Source organism: Entelurus aequoreus, linkage group LG19 (assembly GCF_033978785.1).
Source record: "Entelurus aequoreus isolate RoL-2023_Sb linkage group LG19, RoL_Eaeq_v1.1, whole genome shotgun sequence".
NCBI lineage: Eukaryota > Metazoa > Chordata > Actinopteri > Syngnathiformes > Syngnathidae > Entelurus > Entelurus aequoreus.
This window is the reverse complement of record NC_084749.1, coordinates 19,813,866-19,838,027: the sequence shown is the minus strand read 5'-3', so window position 1 is coordinate 19,838,027 and position 24,162 is coordinate 19,813,866. Positions and strand designations below refer to the sequence as shown.

The window sequence follows — 24,162 nt, the reverse complement described above, 5'->3', positions numbered from 1 at the left end:
AACGTGATAGCATCGGGCTCAAATGCAGATAGAAACAAAATAAATAAACCCCTGACTGGAAGGATAGACAGAAGATCAACAGTACTATTAAACTATAGACATGTAAATACTCGGTTGATAATTTCCAGCTTGGCGAAGCTTAACAATACTGTTGCTAACGACGCCATTGAAGCTAACTTAGCTACGGGACGGCGGCGGCGGCAGGCGTTGTAGCTTTCCACGACACCCCGGCCGCCATCAGAGTCGGCAAGAAACATATATTTCCCCAAAGTTACGTATGTGACATGCACATAGCGACACGCTCGTACGGGTAAGCGATCAAATGTTTGGAAGCCAAAGCTGTAGCCACGGTAGCGCGTCTGCTATCCATCTCAAAGTCCTCCTGGTTGTGTTGCTGTAGTCTGCCGCTAATACACCGATCCCACCTACAGCTTTCTTCTTTGCAGTCTCCATTGTTCATTAAACAAATTGCAAAAGATTCACCAACACAGATGTCCAGAATACTGTGGAATTTTGGGATGAAAACAGAGCTTTTTGTATTGGATTCAATGGGTACTTGGATACTTCCGTATCAACCATTGACGTCACGCGCATACGTCATCATACATAGACGTTTTCAACCGGAAGTGTGGCGGGAAATTTAAAATTGCACTTTATAAGTTAACCCGGCCGTATTGGCATGTGTTGCAATGTTAAGATTTCATCATTGATATATAAACTATCAGACTGCGTGGTCGGTAGTAGTGGGTTTCAGTAGGCCTTTAAGCCTGATACTAATAAAGCAGCCCCCTATCCCTCCCCTCGGCATCACGTCGCACCACCCCAGAAGGGCCTGCCCCACTCTTTTAAAAGACTGCTGTATAAAGATGTAACAATGTGAACATTTCACCTAAATGACCACAGTTATCATTATTAGCGCGGTGTTGTTAAGTGTGCTGAAAAAGTACTTGAACACACACCGGCATCTTTTAACCAGGTTTTATTAAATCAAATGAAATAGATAGACAAACAATTTACTTTCTTGGCAGAAGAATCATGAAATATTGTTTGGACTTCTTAAGAGCCATATTTTTATTTGCGTGTTTAAATATGTGTATCGTATTCCCTTTCAGTTCGTAAAAGGTTTTAGAGTGTTTTTAATGATCACTACAAAACGAGGGTTACTTTCTGTTGTAGTCACGTTGGTGTCATATTTTACCGTGTATAGATCGATCGATCCATTCCGAGAGAATCAGATCAAACTTAATTTATAAAGCACTTCTCCAAAAAGGCCAGCCTGCAAAATCCTAGGGTGACTATAAATTGCTGTCAGTCTTCCAAAACGTTTCAATAAAGACGCGAATAAAGCAATTTTGTTTGATTTGTTGAAATCCTGTGTAAAAAATAGGCCTTAAAACATTGTAACCTTTTGAAAATCCGGATCGCGGGGGCAGGGGGCTGAAGCCTATCCCAGCTGCAATCGATGATATTGCAAAATCAGGCATTTTAGGTCGCAATAATCACAAAAAAAGCCTGCTAAATCCTGGAATGTGAGTGAGTGAATTATATTTATATAGCGCTTTTCTCTAGTGACTCAAAGCGCTTTACATATTGAAACCCAATATATAAGTTACATTTAAACCAGTGTGGGTGGCACTGGGAGCAGGTGGGTAAAGTGTCTTGCCCAAGGACACAATGGCAGTGACTAGGATGGCGGACGCGGGAATCGAACCTGGAACCCTCAAGTTGCTGGCGCGGCCGCTCTACCAACCGAGCTATGCTGGGATTGGTTGTTAGCATTTAGGCTAGCTAGGCAGCCATTAGCGTGCTGGTAAATTAGCAATATCACCGGTCCGTAAATTAATCAAAGTGCAGTTATCAGTGCAGACGACCCGTGTTAATAGCACACTGTCTGATGCTCGCTAATACTCCACAGGATCATCCCAGGGACGGGTCCTGTCCCCCCTGCTGTTTGTACTGTACACTGTCAGAGCACACTTCAGTCAAGGTACATCATCAAGTTTGCCGTTGACTCGGTCATAGTCAGCCTCCTGCAGGACAAAGAGTCAGAACTTGGTCCTGTTCTGGAGAACTTCACCGAATGGTGCGATGATTCGTACCTGGAGCTTAATGGCGATAAAACGAAGGAGATGTTCATTGACTTTCGCCGTGATCCCACCTGCCAAAGCACCCATTCTCATTAATGGCTCTACTGTTGAGATAGTCAGTGTATACAAGTATCTAGGTACAGTTTTAGACAATAAATTGACCTTTGACGCCAACACTGACCGTATTTGCAAGAAGGCCAATCAGAGGTTGTTTTTCTTGAGGAAACTGAGGGGCTTTCAGGTTGATAGGACACTGATGAGGATGTTCTATTCATCTTGTATCGAGTCTATTTTAACTTATTCTATCACTTCCTGGTTTGGTACCCTCAGTGTGGCCAATAAAAACAGACTAGGTGGTATAATCAAGGTGTGCCAAAAGACCATAGGCACTACCTTGAACCCCCTGAACCAGATCTATCAGGCCAGAGTCATCCAGAAGGCAAAGGCCATTCTGGTCAACCCTCAGCACCCTCTCTTCTCAGAGTTTAGACTCTTGCCCTCAGGATGCAGGTACGCCCCTAGTAACAGGAAGGCCAAAAACAACAGATACATAAGATCCTTTGTTCCCTCAGCTGTTGACTTTATAAATGAGCTTCTTAAACAAGCTTCGCTGCTATGCAGTCACTTTAGTGGGAAGCGACGTGTGATGATTAGTTTTTATTGTATTACAAATGTTTTTAGCTCAATGCCTTCATGATGGTTTGTATGTTGTATGTATTTGTACCTTGTTTTTACTGTAGCACCGTGTTTTTAATGACTACTGCTGCAAACCAAATTGCCCCTCGGGGATAGTAAAGATTTTCTAAGTCTAAGTCATTTACGGTTTTCTGATAATTATATTTTAAAACAATTCTATTAAGTGTCGGGAGTTTTACCCCAGTTTATCATCGATATCGTTAATCGCCATATGTATTTATTAATATGGACTCTTTAAAATGGTGTTGCTGTGGTATACTGGATGGAAACGTAGTGGCTGTAGTCGACGACCTTAAGCGTTGTAACATTAAACAAATATTTAATATATCAATATTTAACAAATAATTTATATGATTTATTTTTATTTTTCAGGTGGTGAAGGCAAATGAGTTTCTTTGCACTGAAATTGTTCTTCAAAATCTGAAGTGGACATTGCCCACCCGAGCCGGTCACCATGAACGCCTCTGTGCTTCCACCTTCCAATGACACGCCTCTCTGCTACTCCATCAACAGTCCTCCATTCAAGGACGTCCCTAACATCGCCTCAGCCTACTTCTCCTCAATCTTCAGCGCTTTGGGTCTCACCTCCAACCTCATCGCCTTCGTGGTTCTCCTCAAGTCGTTCCGGCGGACCCACAGCAGCTCTCGTTCCTCGTTCCTCATCTTTCTGGGAGGCCTGGTGGTCACGGACTTCATGGGCCTGCTGGTCACAGGAACCATCGTAGTGGGCTTCCACATCACGCACTTCAACTGGCGCAGTTTAGACCCCCACTGCCACTTTTGCAACTTTATGGGCATGTCCATGGTCTTTTACGGACTCTGTCCGCTGCTGCTTGGCGCCGCTATGGCCGTGGAGCGTTTCATTGGCATCAATCGTCCATTTGCACGAAGCACCAGCACGCCCAAGAGGCGGACGGTCTCCATGTTGTTGTTGGTGTGGTTCACCGCCGGCTGCATGGCGTCGTTGCCCCTGACCGGAATCGGGAGCTACCACATGCAGATGCCCGGCTCCTGGTGTTTCTTCAACATCAGCTCAGCAGGCACTGACCTGGTCTTCTCCTTGCTCTTTTCCCTGTCCGGGCTGACGTGCATTGCTGTGTCCTTTGTCTTGAACACGGTCAGCGTCGTTACACTGATCAAGGTGTGCTGTGGACAGGACAAGATGCAACGGCGTCGAGATCAGGAAGTGGAAATGATGGTGCAGCTCATCCTGATCATGGTCATCGCTTCCATCTGCTGGTGTCCTCTGCTGGTGAGTCTCTCTATTTGTCGGCTTGGAACCCTGCAGTATTCTGTGAAATTGTCCAAGGAGAACGAACAACATGCCTATCATAGTGCTAAAAAATACTTTAAATTAATTGCGATGAATATCCTCTGGAAGTGCAATTGTGTGATGCATGTTTTTATCAATTAGTAATTTAGGCTGGATTTACACTGCAAGTCCAAAAGCCCAATTCCGTAAAGGTTAGTAATACATGGCATGTCCCGTCTTAGCCCTGAATTACTTTTTTACTGATTTAAATTTATTTTTTATATATATTTTTTTACACAATCTTACGAGAAATGTCCCATATTCTAAAATGCAAATGTTAACAGGTATTTTTATGAAATAATTTAACAATATTGTTCAGCTTTCGGGCGCAATCTGCAGGTGTTTTCTTTCTTTGACGTGCAACAATAGGAATTGTTATCGTCGGTTATGTTGCACACGGACGTGTTTGAGTGACGGACCGGAAGTCAGAGTTGACAGCAAGCTGTGTCTGTGCACCAGGGCTAATGCTCCATCGTCCTGTTTTTAGAGTCAGGAGACAGAACGAACTGAAACACGTCAAACAGTCCATCGGCAGCTTCTCCATACTTTCATGGATAAAGGTCCATTGTTTGGACGTTTTTGACTGTATCGTCAGTCTGCATCGTACGAAGCGGTGGTATGCCTTGCCAGTCACTAAACGGTCGGACATAATAGTTGTTTCTCTGATTTGGTAGGCTGTCCTTTGCACTCACTTATTATTCCGGTGGTTTGGAAGGTAAGGTTGAAAAAAACAAAAAAAAACTTGTAACTCAAACTTTTGCTTGCAACTTAAGGATTCCTCAAGAGTTCAATTCAGAATTTCAACTTTCTTAGAATAAAATTAGTTATTGCTAAGTGAAAACGATTACTTTGTTGCTTGTTTCCTCGTGTGTTGGCCAAGAGGAGAAGACTAGAGATTTGCCCGATACACAACTTGAGTATTTCCACTGGGATCCGATATCATTTTGAAAATCCCCTGAAATCAACAAGGTAGGGCCCCTTTAAAAAGGATAACAAATTCAGTGGTACCTTAACCTACGAGTGCCCCCAACTTATTATATGAGCTGCCTGTTGGATTTTTGTCATGCTTTAAAGGGTGTAATTGGTTTGCATTTGTGATTGTAAATCCACATTTTCATAAGCTTCATAAGAAAATACTTTGCATTCATTCTGTCTGAATTTCAGTGTTTATTCCTTTGGACGTGGGAAAGTAGTAAACCAGTGACCACAGTATTAAAAGAATGCCCTCCAGCATCTGAATGAAAAATATTACTGGACGTTCCAGAGAAAATTATGACTTTACAATTTTAGATTCAAAACTTAAATTTTTGGAACCCTGTTCACTTACAGGCATAATCCACAGGAAGAAAATGTTCCCCTTTTTCAACGTGTGTGAATGAGTGTGAAAAACTGTCTGTGCGTGTGTTTTGTGTTGATAACACTCTTGATCAAGCTCCACCTCCTGAGCCCCAACCACTGTTGGTCTATATTTTCATATCCATCTCTATTTTTATTGTACACACTGTTTTCTCTCACTGCTGACATTTTACAGCAATGTTTGTGTCAATAGGGGTGGGAAAAATGATCAATTCTTAGATGCATCACATGGATGATTCTGAACTGATGTACAAATTATTTAATTATGTTAAATAAAGTAATACAAGATGTGTGGAATGTGGAACCAGTGAAAACACATGGAGCAAATCACTCGTGATTGCCTCCTCTCCAAAACAGCACATTTTTAACATATGGCAAGCCGTTTAAAAAAAACAACTAACTTTTGGATAAGATATATTGTTTAAAAACAATACAATAGAATGTACTTCCAACAACTACTCAACTACTCAATATTTTTTTAAGTATAATAATGTACAGAATTGGACTTCTACGGTATATTCTGCCAGCTGCTTTTCTGTCAAATACACCATCAGCAGCTTTCCCATATATTAATGGATAATCGTCCGATGTTTATATATTATTCATGGACTAATTTTTCTTAAATATGGTGTAAACTAGCACTGATACACTCAAATTGCTTTGTCAAGTTTTTGATGATTTCTTTTTTTTAATTCATTGAATATCATCCACTTCCTCTTCTCCTTCACACTAACTATCTTCCTTCTCAAGTTATGTCGATCTCTAGCGAGTAAGACCAGCCGTTTGGCCGGATCTTACGGGGTTCACTGTGACATTTGCTAAGCCAACTAATGGCGGGGATGCTTGTAACTCAGTTTTTTTACTTGCAAATCAAAGCATGACAATTAGCCGACAGACAGCTCTTATCTCAAAACACTCTTAAGTTGAGGTACCACTGTACGTATATTAGGCTAACCATACGTCCTCTTTTCCCCGGACATGTCCTCTTTTGCGGGGGTGTCCGGGCTGTCCGGGCGGGGATTCTTAAATGCCTCAAATGTCCGGCATTTTGAATTAGGGTTGCGTGTATTTTCAATGTACGTCCAGGGTTAAGTTAAGAAGGGGTTAAAAAAAAAAAACGAAGGTGCGGGCACGTAGCAACATTCGTGAGGGAGGGGCAGAGACACACAGCCAGAGAGCTAGTGAGTGGAGAGAGACATGAGAACAAGAAATGCCTAAACGTAAATGCAACTTCACGGATGATTTGCGGGAAAAGCATTCGTGTTTTCGTCCTGGCCGTGACACATGGGAAGCAGAATGCACTGTGTGCAAAGCACCAACATATGTACCTGTGGTAAATAAAGGGGCCAACGATCTACAAGCCCATATCCACACTAGAAAGCACAAAACAGCTACGCAGGGCGAGAGCTTGTCTGCTGTTTTTTGTTTAAATTTAATTAAATTGTTTTGAGGCATTATTTATGTTTACATTATATACAAGAGGTTATTTTGAATATTTCTACCTCTGCACTTTTTTTTCCAAAACTGTGAATGTTACAGAATATAAGTGTGACTTATTTTGTTATACTGTCAAGCAGTGTTGGCGTTAACACACTTTTTGTGTCTTTTTAACGCATTGAAATCAGAAAGGACGCAGATTATTAATTTTTTTTAATTTCTTTTTTACCATTTGTGGCCCACAGCTAATGTTTTAAAGGCCCACGGCACGTTCTAAAAAAAGAAATTAAAATTAACAAAAACATAACAAAAGTGAAATAAAAAAGCTTAAAGGTGAAATGTAATTTAGAAAAAGTTGCAATGTTGACTAATAAAACAAAGCTGTTTTTTTTTCTTTCAAACGGTCATTGCTCAAAACATAATATTGAATCAAAATCAATGTTATTATGAATTATTGACCTATCAAAGGTTCCGATTACTTCACATCAAATATTCCACTTTGAAAAATATTTTTGGTGGAAGATTTTGCATATTTTGTGTGTTTGCCATAAAAAACATAGTTTTGTTTGACAAAAAAGGGCGGAAAACAAACAAACAAAAAAAACAACATAAAAAAAACTAAAACATTTTGAAATGAGGAATAGATGTGAAGTTGACGTAGACTCCAGAGATTTAAGCGTTAAATGTAAAATGTATGTATGCCCTGGCACACCATTATCATCATTTCATGACCCAAGCAAAACACTTTTGACACTTTTATACTGAAATAAATACACCTACAACTTATTAAATAAAAACATAGAAAAAACTAGCAGCAGTGGTAAAGTGTAGATCCATGAAGGAAAGAAGAAAGTGAATGAATGTTTATAACTGAATACATTTACATATGTATACACATTTGTTTTCTTTTGTATTATTTTTTAAAAAGAATTAAGTAACATTTATGACAACCTTTTTCCAAAAGACAATATAGAATGTGAGATATAACAGGATAATGCATACGTTTATCATTTTTTTTCAAAACACTTACAAAAAAGTGGGACCCCAAAAATATACTGTGGGACCCCATTTTTATGACTTAATGGGGTCCCTGGGACCCCATTTTGAACATTCCTAGCGCCAACACTGCTGTCAACAGAGGAGAAAAAATGCTATAATTAAAAAAATATATTATTTATAAAGCAAGTTCGAGTATCATTGGCAAATTTTCACCTAGTCCCGGCCTTGGCACGCATATGTGTCCTCTTTTTGGGATTTCAGAATATGGTCAGCCTAAGGTATATACACCTTTGATGTGTGCGATCACATCTGAAAAGTGGAAATGACGCAATACGTTGCATATGTCGAAGAAGCAGCTATATATACTGTACATATTGTTAAGAAGCAAATATAATAATATACAAAATCATAATTAAAATGCAGCAATAATATGTTTATAATAGAATCCTAGCCCCTGAATCGTAAAGTGCCCAAAGATTCCCACCCCTATGTATGACACAGAAAAATTATACAAAATGATACAATAGCTGTGTCTCAATTCAGGGGCTGCATCCTTCCAAGGACCCAGCCCATGCGGTTGACAAAGTGTGGGTCCTGGCGAGAGTCCTCCAGCAGTGGCTGGAGTGATATTAATTGGGACAGTCTAGCCTACACTTCCTGGTTACGTCAGTTGTCCCCGCCCTTACATTTACGTCACGTATCTGCTGCTCAGTCGCCCAAGGTTTACTAATGACAAATTGAAGAGAAGAATGTCCAATTGTTTTTTTGTGTTCTCTTGGTCCTTTACCTTATTCCAAAGGAAGTGGCTAAGAGCTCCCGCCGGCATCTGATTTCCCTGCTCATGGGAGATGGTTGTCATGGAGATGTGTCACATGTTGACAAGCATTCTAAAGCTGTTATTCCTAATTATTAGTTAGATAGATTTTTATGCTTGTGAATGCTTGTTGGAGTGGGACATGCACCTTTAAAAACATGCAGACAATCCAGAAGATGTCCCAGATAGAGTCCTCACGGTATATCCCTACCACAATCTCTTATTTAGCAGTTACTTTATTAATATTCGATTCACAATTGATGTCCTTTTCTAATCGTGTCACATTGCTTGCATTATAGCCAATAACAGTAAATATTGGAATAGTATAATATTACTATTATCATATAATTATGTGCAATGAAGGCAGAGGAAATTAATCACAACAACTACAGTTTCAGTACATGAGTTTATTAATTTATAAAGGTTATAAAAATACTTAGTTTTTAAATGATCATCCAAACTGGTATAAATGTGTTTGTGTCATTTCTTTTTGCTCTGTTGTTGTCCAAGTCCTCCTTGATTATTCTGCACAGAATAAAAAGCAGAAAAGTTAAACACAAGATCACAATAATCATTGATGGAAGTGAACATTTTCAAATAACATGCAAATGTACACAAAAAAAACAGCAATAATCAATATTGGTTCATTGATGCACATGTTTATAGTACTACAATTTTCTGGCCACCCATTAATAGAACATAATTAACTTATTGCGGTTTAAAAAAAAGTTAATTAGAAGATGTCAGGCTTTACATTCAAACATTGAAAAAAGCTCCGGGCATGAAGCTGTCTGCAATGGCCGGATATATGTCTCTCCCTCGGGGTAAAGAGAGGCTCAGAGCACAGAGGTCGCTCAACATTACAGTCGAGGTCTTGTATTTTGACACAAATGTATATCACTTGACATGTCTGCTTTTAGCTGTTTTAAAAGAATAAATAAAACTATACTTACATTTTAAGGTGGCTTTTTTCACTCCGCATGGCGTCTCCTTGTTGAAAATCTTTTTCAGAGTTGAGCGTGCAAAGAATTTCTGGATACGACAGGACGCGAAGTGTACATGGATGCAACCTTTCTGCTAATGGGAGAAAAGGACACATTTGTCGGCCGGATTCGAAGGACACTTGGAACTTTTTTGAATTGGGACAGCCTTTGCGCACTGCGATGATGTCAGCACCCCACAAATACGCACTGCAAAATATGCAGCCGCTGAACTAAGACACAGCCAATGATAGTGATGTACTGAAAGCAGACATCAATGCCACCACTGATATCCTCCATGGGCTTCTAAATGACATCTGGGAAAAATAGGAGGTTCCCAATGATTGGAAGGAGGGGTTAATTGTCACAGTTCCGAAGAAAGGAAACCTCAGCGAATGTAAAAACTGGAGAGGCATCACACTCCTCTCAGTCCCCAGCAAAATCCTCTGCCGAATTATCCTGGACAGAATACAAGAACCACTAGATAAGATTTTCAGGAAGGAACAAGCAGGTTTCCGGAAAAACAACTCCTGTACAGATCACAGAATAATTGTCGAACAGTGCGTCGAATGGCAGTCATCGCTATTCATAAACTTTGTCGACTTCGAAAAGGCTTTCGACAGTCTAGACAGAAACATCCTATGGAAACTGCTCCGACATTATGGAATTCCAATAAAACTGGTCAACATCATCAAATGCATGTATGATGGATTCAAAGGTCAAGTCATCTCAAATTGTAAGCTCTCGGACACCCTCATTATAAAAACAGGTGTACGGCAAGGCTGTCTACTGTCACCCCTCCCCTTCCTTATCTCCATCGACTGGACAATGAAAATTTCAGTGCATGGCCAGAGGACAGGATTACAGTGGAACCCTCTTGAACAACTAGAAGACCTTGATTTTGCTGACGACCTGGCTCTGATTTCAGGAATACACACACACACATTCAACGCAAGACCACCAGATTGCATGAACACAGTAAACTGATAGGCCTCAGGATAAACACTGGGAAGACCAAGGTCATGAGGCTCAACACCATATCCTATCAACCTATCACAATCGAGGAGCACACCCTGGAAGATGTGGTCGAGTTTGTCTACCTGGGAAGCAACATCGGTACAGTTGGAGGAGCTGATAAAGATGTCGAGCTGCGCATCAGCAAAGCAAGACATGCCTTTGGAACTCTCCGACCTGTATGGCTCTCTTCCCAGCTCTCCAGAAACACCAAAATCAGAATCTTCAATACAAATATAAAATATGTCTTTCTTTAGGGCTGTGAAACCTGGAAAACTACCAAATCAGTCATCAATAAACTACAAGTGTTTATTAAGAACTGTCTCAGGTACATACTGAGGATTTGGTGGCCCAACAAGATATCAAATTTAGACCTGTGGAGACGCATGAACGAAGAGCAAATTCAAAAGCAGAAAGTGGGGATGGATCGGCCATACACTTAGGAAGGATCCGAGAAACATAGCAAGACAAGCCCTGGACTATACCCCTCAAGGCAAGAGGAAGCCAGGGAGACCAAAACTCAACTGGAGGCGGTCCACTCTTGATGAACTGACCAAGATGGGGATCTCCTGGCAAGAAGCAAAGACCATCGCGCAGAAGAGAGTGAGGTGGAGATCCATGGTAGACGCCCTATGCTCCCAAGAGGGCCAAGAGGATTAAAGAAAATAATGATACTAAACATCAGACAAAGCAATCCCCCAATGGAGTCATGTGAGAAAGGTATCTAAAGCCCCCTGGACCCTATCCTGACCTTTCTATTTGTTGTGTGTCAGGCTTTATCAGCACGAGACAGCAGCCGTTTGATCCATAATGAGGCGTCATACCATCCTAAGAGCTTTTAGCGCGCTTCCCTTCTACATGCTTCATTTCTCTACAGCAATGCAGCCTCCTAAAAGCCTAGGGAACTCAAAGCCCTCAGATTATCTGATGGTGCATTCGAGCTGATGTAAAACATGGGCAATACCAGTTTCCTCAAAAGGAAAACTCCATTTAGTGGAGTTCAGTTTATCCTGTTCAGAGTCACACAGAACTGGAGTTTATCCCAACCGACCATAGATAATCATCAAACCTAAGATTGGGTTTCCTATAATATATTTTTTTAAATGTAACTATCACGCAAGTGTAGAATGAAGATAATCACTGCTAAAACAAAACATAAATAAGCAATGACTTTTGTATGTGTTTTATCAAAAATATCCCAGATACAAATATCACAAATTAATGTTTATCACCACATGAACACACACAAAAGTACCAATAATTGGTATTGTTGAGTACCGGTATTTTGAATCGGTACCAATGTGAAAGGTACTCATGCCTAGTCACAAATGAGTGGGATTTTATGTTTAGGCCCGAGTTTCCTTCCTGCGGAAGGATTTGCGGGTAAACAGACTAGTTTGTTACACGCATTGTTTGGCCATATGATAATTGCGAACATTTTTATCGAAAACATAATCATGCGAAAATCAGGGTTATATTGTAAAAACTAATACAAATAAAATGTGTAGGCCAGGATATATTGTTACAGTGTATTTTGAGGTACAACTTTAAAGTTGACCTATGATGATTTTAATCTACATTTAAAGGGGAACCTATTATGCAAAACCAACTTTTCTAACGTATTGGTACCTGTTTTTGTGTATATTGGATCTGCAAAAGTCCCGAAAATTTGAAATCAAACCATGGAGGCATGGCGGAGATATTTATGAAACAATTTTTCCTTCCTTCATACTTCTTCCAAACAAGCCGTTTGGAATTTGCCCATTTGTAATGTTTTTCCAATTGGTCACGTCAGAGGATATATCCATATATGGTAAAATTTTACCGGAAAAGCTTTGTGTGAGTCCGCCTTTAAGTTCCTTTTTTTGTCTGTCCTCTTGTGGGGCAGACTGGCTCGCACATGCATCCTCCGTTGTTGCAATTTCTATTACAAAGTACCGGTAGTTGTAATTTATAGCTGTCAGTAGTTGCCATATGGAAACACTAAAAACTACAACATGGCTGACGCAGAGAAAATGCTGTCGTCATAAGACCACCCAAAAAAACATCCGGAAGAGACGGTAAGAAAATGGTTTGAATATTGTCTGCAAAACATAATCTATGCAAAATGTTGACCAAAGAACCCCCATTACATGTTATGTAAACCACAAGGAAGTTTTTTAAATGTAGTAACAAAATCATAATATGACCTTTTAAAACGCTTCCTTGTGGTCTAAAAAAATGTATTTGATATGCGTTTAAATACATCTTGCATAAATGCTGCTCCATAGTTACTTTCATAACCTGTTTTTTGAGTCTGCCTGCAAGATGTTTGATTCTGGAGGCTTTCCCAGAATGTGAATTAAACCTACCCCACTCTCTTCAAAAGTATCATAATTTATCTTTTGAAAAAAGTACATTGTTTAAATATATATCTTGAAATTGTCATAGCATTTTCTTTTTCAGACACATTGTAAAATTATTTGAATAAACATTATATTAGATCCACCCGGTACACTTGCACACTCACCGATTTATTTAAACTTTGCATAAAATGTTTTGCTTTTAGCAGCATTTATGTCACTGCATGTCACACGTATGTGTTTATATGCACATGTCAAGATTAGATGAAAACAACACCCCCAATAAAAAATAAACAGGTAGGTTACCTGTTTTTTTACGGCCTGAAGTAAAACAGGAGGAGCTACTGCCCCTTGTATTGGGAGCTTTACTTAATGTCCAAATTAGTACGTTCACCTTGTGGATACGTCATGATGTAAAACCCAGTGATCAAAAGCAACCAAAACTGTGTGCGAGCTCATGCTAAAATGCATAACTTGATGCAAGCGAGTATTCAACATTTTAACAACAAAGACAAAATTCATCGTAGGTCCCCTTTAAAAAAAAATCAATTTTGGCACAAATTGATAAAGGGTGCTTGTATTTTTTTAAATACAAACTGTCCAGTTTTAAGTTTTCTTATAACCCCCATAACCTTTTAAAAAGAGTTACCATAGTGAAATGGATGCAAGGATTGTACAATAACCAACACAAAAGAAAGGTGATATTTATACAGTAGGCAGGTCAAGGGCGCTGCTTGTTCTGCAGCCCATGAGTCTAACCCTGGTTGTGTGACACCTTGCACAGATGAATATTCTGCTGAACTCCTGGGCGGCGGAGCCGGTAAAAGATGACTCGTTTTTGTTCTACATACGCATGGCCACCTGCAATCAGATATTTGATCCCTGGATTTACATCATATGTCAAGTTTCCCCAATAAGGCGAGTAAAAACTGCAAGGTTGCACGACTCACATAGTTTCACCATAAGCGTCCGTCATGCCCATTTAACATCAGGCTGTGAGCTCCAACAGACTAAACAAACTCATCATTTCATACAAATACTCCTCCCCTCACCCAGTAAATCCCTCTATTATTAGAATCATGTTTCACACTGTAGTGTCATCTTGCTGTGCATGCTGTGCTGCTGTCAATAATTGCTTCCAGTGTCATTTGTGCATGGCATGCACACTATTTTATTGTTTTCTTGGAATAACATTTACTAACTGGAGCACCTAAAAGAGGCACAAGGGCAAAATAAAAGTATACAACTCTCCTTTTTAATGTTGTATCTACAGAATATGAAATATGAGGCAAGCAGGCTTTTTGTGGCCCTAAAAAAGATTTTGTTTGTGTCCCCGCTAGACGGTGTCTTGTTGAGTAAGTACGTATTTCAGAAGAATAAGTTAAAAAAAAATGTGGAAAATTCTTGTTAAATCAGTAGATAAAACAGATATACAATATGTATATGTTTACATAAAACATTGTCAAAATTATGTCTTTTTTAAAGAAAGGACAGATGAAAGCTGTCAATTATTGGGTTGCAATCACGTGACCGAGATGCACTTCCAGGTTTCAGGCGATGGTCTACAGCAGGGATGTCAAATTTACGGCCCGGGGGCCGGATCAGGCCCGCGAACAGGTTCAATCCGGCCCGCGAGATGAGTTTGCTAAGTGTAAAATTGAGCTGCATTTTTAAATGAAAGGAAACTGCTGTTTTAAAAGTGTCCATAGGATGTCACAATGGCAATTCCATTAGGCAAGCAAATACTTTATATCGGGGCGAGCAAGTATACCAAGCAAGAGGTACACAGTAAAGCCCTCGACCCAATGTAAAACAAACAGGAGTAAATAAGACAATTGGTAACCTCACTTAAATGCTGGATGAGACACTGCACAATTGATATAGTTCTGTAAAAAAAATTATTTTCTTCTGTGCAAATTTAAAGAAAGTCAACAATGGAAATGACAAATGAGGTAGTTGATACGTAGAAGCGTTTTTATTGATGCTTCATTTTGTTTTTGTTTAATCATAGTAAAAACACTGAGATGAAGTCTAATTTCATTGTGTTCTTAATGGTGTTTTTGAAACTGCACCAATGTTTTTCTTCAGAATTTTTTCCTAACGTGAAGTGTTTTGTCAAGAGAATTATTTGTGATATGTCTGTCTATCTGTGTTGGCCCTGTGAGGAGGTGGCGACTTGTCCAGGGTGTACCCCGCCTTCCGCCCGGATGCAGCTGAGATAGGCTCCAGCACCCCCCGCGACCCCAAAAGGGACAAGAAGTATTATATTTTATTCAATATAATTCAGTTTTTTTTTTTAAGTATAGACATTTAAAAAATGTGGATTTTATTGTAAAAATACTGTAAGCCAGCTGGTGGTGTTCTTGTTATATTATTTGGTTTTTAAAATGTAACTTTCAGCAAGTTGCACACAGCCCCTCTAAATGATAACTAAGTACCGTATTTTCCGAGAAATAAGCCGCACCCACTAAGTTTTAGAACAAAAAAATATTTTTTCATATATTAGCCGCACCGGACTAAATCCGTTGATATATACTGGTAAGGTTTGAAATAAGATACTCACATAGAAATATTCTGTTAATGTTTATTTACATACCTTATACAGAACTCGGACAATGTGCAAAAAAACAACTTGGACTTGTGTTTTAATGTTGACGCCCATAATTTATGAGTGCAACCTAGCTTGCCATAACTGTCATTGGGACATAATGAGGAAGTGTTGTGTTTGTGGCTCCTCGCTATCTTTGCGTCACTAGCGGTTTTATGAGGCCTGCTGTTGGTGAGTTACGGTCTGCAAAGAAGTTTAAAAAGGGTGTCAGACTCTGTCGGGATGCCACATTACTTACAAGACGTCACTTGTACGATGTCACCACCAAGCTCCGACCGCATTTATTTAGCAAGGATTTTTTTTCTTTCGATCTGGTCACTAACGTTTACGTTGGCAACGGTGCTATTATGGTACAGGGTTTCGGTACCCATCCCTACTTTTAAGGAGGGTTTTTTTGCGCTTACAAGCGACTTGTCCAGGGTGTACCCCGCCTTCCGCCCTAATGCAGCTGAGATAGGCTCCAGCACCCCCCGCGACCTCAAAAGGGACAAGCGGTAGAAAATGGATGGATGGAAGTTAAAAGCTGACCAATGGGTGGCAGTATTGCATGACACAACTGGGTCCGCTGTAGAGACTGTAACTTAAACATTAAGACTAGGGCTGTCCGATACGATGCCGATATTGAAGCCCTAAGGGGCTGTTTGCAACATTTACACTTTCTAATGTATTTTACGCAGTATATTCTGCCCTCTTACAGTGTTTAGGACAGGGGTCCCCAAACGTTTTGACTCGGGGGCCGCATTGGGTTAAAAATGTTGGTCGGGGGCCGAGCTGTATATATATATATATATATATATATATATATATATATATATATATATATATATATATATATATATATATATAGGCTCCAGCAACCCCGCGACCCCAAAAGGGACAAGCGGTAGGAAATGGATGGATATATATATATATATATATATATACAGTATATGTATGTATGTATATATATATATATATATATATATATATATATGTATATATATATATATATATATATATATATATATATATATATATATATATATATATATATATATATATATATATATATATATATGTATATATATATATATATATGTATATATATATATATATGTATATATATATATATATATGTGTGCATGTATATATGTGTGCATATATATGTATATATATTCCTCGCGCACTAATTGACTGAAAGAGTGCGCACTTGCTGTGGCACGAGCACAATGTCACGTTATCGATGGGAAAATACATTTTTAGACATTATGATTTGCCTGAGCAGCAAGGAGACACGGAGAGTAACAAGCGGTAGAAAATGGATTAGAAAGGACAGAAAATAATAATAAAAAATAAAAAAACATTGAGCTATGAAAACTCAATGTTGGGTTATTCCCAACTAAACTATTGGGTTTAATTATTTAACCCAAAAGTTGAGCTATGATAACTCAATGTTGGTTTATTCATATCCCAACTATTGGGTTTAATTTATTCAACCCACAAGTTGAGTTATAACTCAATGTTGGTTTATTCATAACCCAACTTTTGGGTTTTGGACACGCAGGCTAGTCCGCAGCCCTGTCCTTAAAATCGCTACTGCCAGTTTAGTCTTGCCTTTAAAACTGCTGCTTCTGGTTTTGGTCTATTTTTCAGATTTTTGATTAGAAAGGACAGATATGAAAAAAATTATAATAATAAAAAAAACATCTTGGGAATCCCACTCTTATCCAAGTTTGGGGACACCTGGTCTAGGAAGTAATGACATACACTACCTACGTACTGCACACGCATTAGCTTTGAGTGTTAGCAATTGATAGCGATTTTAATATAAGAACCACATGACTCCAAATTGTTCGTTGCTTCTTTTGGACTGCTTTTGTATGTTTGCCCAGCCGTTAACACCAATCAGTTTACTTCAGGCCGGCAAAAAATTGTTCTACATAAACTTAGGCTACACTGCAGGGTAGGATATCCTATTTGGATTTTTTTTGTCAAATCCGATCTTTTTATGTAGTAATGCGATTTCTAATGGGCACGCAAACTGGCCCGCATGCGGATAGGACATCGTGATGTGCTGCAGTGTTTACGGATGTAAACATGGCTCAAATTCTAGTCGGTCTCCAGTCCTGGCGCATTTGTGGCAGTTTCAAGGATTTTGTGAAATCCAAGTCCAGATTTTCTGAACGGAATTATTGTGCGTAGAACAGTGATTCTCAAACTGTAGAACGCGTACCACAGTGGTACAATCGGTTGAATAAAGTACAGTGTTTTATTTTCCTATATACAACCACAGAGTTACTGATCAAAACAGTGGCCAAAATATTAAACATACTTGTTAAACTAAAGCTCTGCCTTGTTTTCATTGAATACTAAGGCCTGCTACGCTACTGTATTTTAATGTTGGTCATTATGGTGGTACTTTGAGAGCCAAGTGTTTTCTGAGGTGGTAACTTGGTGAAAAAAGTTTGAGAACCACTGGCGTAGAAGATTTTGAAGGCATAAGGCACACATTTTGGCACTCGCAGTTTGCGGGACATTTGCTTCAAATGTCTGCTTCAAAGAGTGTGTTGGCAAGCAATCAAAGCCAGAAGTGGTGGGACATTGGCGTGAGTTTCTAAAACATATTATTTTCACCTGCTATTTATTTTGCAACGGTCCCTGTCCATAAGCTGTGTGCTTCTAGGGATAACCCTTTTTGCAGAACGGACTCTGATATTAACAAAAGAAACAATAATGTAATACAAAATTATGTCTGTCTGTAAAAATAAATAAACAGTCTATTTTGGAGAAGAACTATGACACTTACCACTTTTTGATGACGTTCTGGTCGGATGAATGCGACCCAGACTGCAGTCACATCTGATACATATCCGATTTATATCCACTTACGAAAAAGGCCTAGGTGGGATTTGAAAAAATCAGATTTGCACTGTTCACATTGATATGAAAAAATCAGATACGGGTCAAATATGAGGCAAAAAAAATAGGAATTGACCTGCATTGTGCTCAAAGCTATAAGCTAGTTTACTTTTAATGTTCTTGGTGAAAACGTTACTGTGAGCAAGTTGCAAACAGCCCATTTAAACATTGGTCGATACAGACAACAATCCGATACGATATCAACAGTAATCAGTCATACTTTTATTATTTTGTTGTTGGAAATTTAAAAAAAAAGGTTTGTTCAAAGGAAATTACTCAGAGAGCAATGGTGTGACAGTTGGGTCGCATGGCGGCAAATGTTGTCGCATTCTCAAAATGCAGAAAACCGAGGAGGCAGCATGCAGTTAAAAAGGTAATTAATAAAGAAACACATAAAAGAGAAAGCCTCCGAAAACATAGGGAAGGCCATGCAAGTTAAAACCAAACTAATCAGGTAAACAAAATGGAATGCTGGAGAACAGCAAAAACTTACAGGTGAAACGTGTGACAAGAGAAGCATCTACAATGTAACAAAGTCCCAACAAGGCTAGCAGCAAAGGCTATATATAAATAGCCGTAATTACAAAAAGAAAACATTTGCGAGGAGAAGACACTCAGAGACGGGAGTGCAGCTGCTTGCGGGAACACACAAAAAAAACAGGAAGACCGACCAATATAAGAGCGCTAAACCGGAACTAAGATGCTAAACACAGGAAAATGCCAACAAACTCAATACAAGGCACGATCTAATGTGACAGGTCATGACAAATGGTAGGTGTGAAATACACTAACATAATAACAGACATATGCATTTGGTGTGGAGTGATACATTAGTTTTTTGTGTCACAATAATTAATTATGTTAAACTCATGACGCAGTTAGTTGAAAGGATGCGGACACGTTTGTTAACGGATCAAATACGCTTTTTCCTTGAAGAATTTGTATCTGTATGTAATAATGCAACCATAGTTATTTGATACTTGTTAACGTTGACAAATGCTGTGTCTTAGATATAATATTGTTAAGTAAAGGCTACTTATTATGTATGCGCTATTGTGTGCGTAGCTGTTGTGTAGCTGCTAGCTCCTCGTAGCTTATAGCCTAGCATGTTGACCTTTTGTAAATAACTTCACTAAAATACAAGAAAATACCAACCTTGTGTATTTATTGGAGTAAATTTTAATGTTAACTGGATGTCCCGCTTTTATCGGAGCTTATATCAAACATCTTACATGCAAGTTGGCATCGTCCGACACTTGTTTTGTTTTGTTTTTTGCTGATATGGGGACACCCTTGATTAGGACTCATCCATATAAAACAGCTTTTGAATAACTTTCCGCCGTAGTGAAAAGTGTGCATGAACGGGTTAACGGTCAAAATAGCCCTAATGCCACTTTGCATGGAATGCATGGGTTATTGAAGAAAAGTGCTTGCATACATGAAAACTGTGGTCAGTAACGCCGTTCTGCATGCAACCTTCTCCACTGCGGATGGAGTAATTACAAGTTGACACCAGTTGACCCTGTAATGAAACACATATCGATGTTTTGATCTGTAAAAAAAAAAATAAAAGTCTGCTGTGGTAACGTTAACATGACTTTACTTCTGCTTTATTAAAGCCAGGATGAAATATATATATCACAGCTGCTGCTGCCTTGAAGCTTCACTTTGGTTGAATTAGATCCACTAATTTGGTTCTTAAATCTAATTTCCTTTCATTTATTCAACGGTGACTTACTCTGCTTAATTTCCACCCATATTTATATCTGTCCCATTCACTTTGCTTACCTCTGGTTTCAGGTCTTTATTGCACAAACTGTGCTGAGTGGACGTCCTCTAGAGATCATCTACCTTCTGGTGTGGCTACGTTTCGCCTCCTGGAACCAGATCCTGGACCCCTGGGTATATATCCTGTTTCGTCGGTCGGTGGTACAGAGAATCTACCCCCGAATGGACTGGTCCCGGTGGTCCATGGTCACCTTAAACCCATCTCTCAGGGACACCATTAAAAGGTTCAGGCGCTCTTCTTCCCTCGGAAGGCCTCTTAGTGCAGAGGAAACGGAACAGACCGAAAAAATAAACAACACGGACCATGCACCATGAAGCCGCTTCTTCCTCGAAGATGCTTTAGCTTGATAGCTGATTGAGGACCTGTTTTTGGAAAGGCTGGGTTATATTTAGGATGTAATGTTTTGCATTATTAACATCCCAGGATCCAAGCATGCAGTGATGTGAAAGAATGCAAATGCACTAATCACTTATATACGCTAAAAAACAAACAGGCAACTGACTCTGTCCGACCGCCAAATTTGTCTGCTAGCCATTTTGGGACGAACAAAATCACTAAACTAAAGGAAATTGTATGTCGATTTCTTTTTTCAAATGTGTTGCTAAGCAGAAAGCGCCATGCACTTTACATGCATGCTGCTCCATTGGAAACTCGGACCAGAGGGCTTTGCTGCGCCACCAAAAGGACAAGGAGAGTTGGCAGTAGGGGTGTCCTGATTCGACATTGATATAGATCCGATATCAGCAGAAAAACGAGTAAAGTGGAACATCGATTTAAGAACTTATTTGGTTCTTGAGCAGGGTTTGTAAATAGAAAAGTTCATATATTGAAGCAAATGTATCCATAAGAAACAATGTAAACATGAATAATGGGTTCCAGCCTCAAGAAAAAAAAGCCATATTTTAGTTAAGGTTTGTACACTATACAGCACTGTACATCAAACAATCATAACAAGACAGTGATGATGGTTGAACTTACTATTTGATAAAACAACTAAAACAACGAGCTGAATTGTCCTCCTACACAGCCGCCAAACAGACATGCACACCCACCGCCGCTAGCCCTGTGGTGCACTCACAGTTTGAAAGCCTAAACTCCTTAACTGTAACATCCAGGTCGCTACAATGATTATGAATAAAAAAATTAATTCACCTTACCTTGCTGGGTAATTTTCTTGGCGCTTAGTGGAATAAAGGGTTAGGGATGAGGCAGTGTCGACAACGCTGTTGATACTACTTGTATGTTTCAAACCACCATTGCTTTCTTTGGACTCATATCGTGTTAGCAAAAGTAGAAACACAATGTAAAAAGGCTAAAAACACTTAAAAGTACACAAAGTAGTGACTTGCAAAGTAGCTAATGACAACGTTGCTATGCTGACTAAGCAAGCAGGAGAATGATATGCCCGCCCACAATGGTTCTGCTGCTGGGCACACAATAGTTGGATGAAACATGGGTACACTGAAACAAGGTTTGAACAACAAATACATTTTGTCCGTCTGTGGTTCATAAATGAAAAAGTTTGTATACAGAGGGGTTTCGTAAATCGAGGGTCCACTGTGTTGGATTAATACAGCTCGCATCTAAGACACAGGTGTCAAACTCAAGGCCCGGGGGCCGGATCTGGCCCGCCACATTATTTCATGTGGCCCACAAAAGCCTAGAAATAATATGCATTAATAAAAGGCTTAATCTGTTCTTCCTAAATATATTTGTTCTTTCCCTTTTGACATTAAAAATCATCTCCTGCATGCAATTGCATATCTTTTAAAATCCAATGTTATCAAAATCAAATTATCAAACTATCATGTATTCCCAATTAGTTTTTTTTCAAAATAAAGATACATACTGTACTTAAATATCTGCTTGACGTATGATCTTAAAACAAATTATTAATCAAATTGTAGACTGTAAAATTGACAATAGATTTTACAGCTAAATTCCGCCGACTGAGTTTTTTACCGTAAACAACAACTTTGGTAGTTTTTTTCCATATACAGTAAGACACTAAAACATAAAAAAACAAACCAAAAAAACATTTAAAAACAAGACTTTACGGTAAAAAAAAAAAAAAAGGCAGCTCTGTTGCTTGAATTTTACCGCTAAAAACAGTGGTATTGTTTTTCCATTCCATTCAATTTTTTTATATACTGTAAAAAAAAACACTGTTTTTACTGTAAAATTCTGGTAACTGACCTGCCAGTTTTTAAAGTAAAATAGTTTAAATATTTTTTTGCAGCTTATGTAAAAAAAAATATATTGTTAATGTATATTCATATATTACTCATTGTTAAAAGCTGCCCTCTTAGGGCAACCATAACTGCGATGTGGCCCTCAATGAAAACGAGTTTGACATCCCTGATCCAAGACATCGATCGCAAGCTACCGGGCGTTCGCAGAGGGTGTTTTGGGTAAAAGCAAGGCATTAAGAAATACACCTCATACCTATTGTATCATCCATCTTCGCTAAGATGTCACATTTGTCTTTTGATTGACATACGGCGACAAAGGGTCTTGTGAAATGAACGCTAGCTGGTGCGAGCTCAGAAGAAAAAACGACAGGCGAGGAACTTGAGAAGCTTCTGTTATATATATATATATATATATATATATATATATATATATATATATATATATATATATATATATATATATATATATATATATATATATATATATATATATATATATATATATATATATATATATATATATATATATATATATATCATATATTTTACATATTTTTTAGTCTCTTTTATATATATTATTTTCTTCACAGTTATTATCTATTCTGCCTTCGCTAACAAAATAAGTGTCTCAGAAAACTAGCTTAGTCAAGCTTGCTAGCTACAGAGTTAGCCTCGAATGCATTTCTTCTAAAGAGTATAAAAACGAGTTTGGCAGCTGGACAAATAGAAAGCGAAAAACTTACCAGGTTCTTGTGTTATGGGAATTGGGGGAGGACTTTTTTTTCCTCCTCCAAGTTGTGGAACTTATCAGCAACTAATGTACATCCTGTCTGTGTACAATGAACACAAGTCATCAGAGTAAGGTAATGCAATACACACCAATATGTACGCCATAATGTTAAAATCATTTTAATACATCTTTAACATCTTGATCATGGTGAAGGGGACCATATGATTAATTTAATTTACATTTAAAACACTTCCCTGTGGTTTAGATTGGTTTTGATTGATTTATTGAAACTTTTATTAGTAGATTGCACAGTACAGTACATATTCCGTACAATTGACCACTAAATGGTAACACCCGAATAATTGTTTCAACTTGTTTAAGTCGGGGTCCACGTAAATCAATTCATGGTAATCATGGTAATCATTCATGGTGTCCAAAGTGCGGCTTGGGGGCCAATTTTGGCCCAAAGCTCCTTTTTTATTGACCCTCGGCAGATCGTAAATATTACATTAATTATTATCATCAAGATGTTATTAGTAATGCTGTCAAACTATTTTTTATTTTTTTTAATCAGAATTGGTCACACTTTTGAATTTGGATTAATCATGACTAATCACGAGTATTACAAGTAGTATAAACTCGCTTGCATGATTTCAGTTAACGTGAACATTTCAATGAAACTAAAAAATACCTCAATACTTGGTCACAAATGCAATTTAAATAAATTCCGTCATTAATCCGCGTATATCAGACCTTTCAAAATACTGGTCATAACAGTCATGTGATGTTTGGTTTAAACCACACCTGGGCAAATTAAGGCCCGGGGGCCTGTTAAGCTTTTCAATCTGGCCCGCCGGACATTCCCGAATAATTTTTTTAGATATTTAAGATGGAAAGTGTAGCTGCCA

General features: G+C 38.7%; 1 protein-coding gene across 1 annotated transcript in view; it reads left to right on the top strand.

Moving 5' to 3' along the window:
* tbxa2r (thromboxane A2 receptor) overlaps nt 1–22,067 on the top strand; it is a 33,429-nt gene extending 11,362 nt beyond the window's left edge. Inside the window, exons 2-3 of the mRNA XM_062028066.1 lie at nt 3,156–4,035; nt 20,344–22,067. Coding sequence (XP_061884050.1) covers nt 3,238–4,035; nt 20,344–20,646 — 1,101 coding nt within the window. The 5' untranslated portion in view covers nt 3,156–3,237 and the 3' untranslated portion in view covers nt 20,647–22,067. The remainder of the gene's footprint in view (nt 1–3,155; nt 4,036–20,343) is intronic.
* Nucleotides 22,068–24,162: the final 2,095 nt, after the last annotated feature.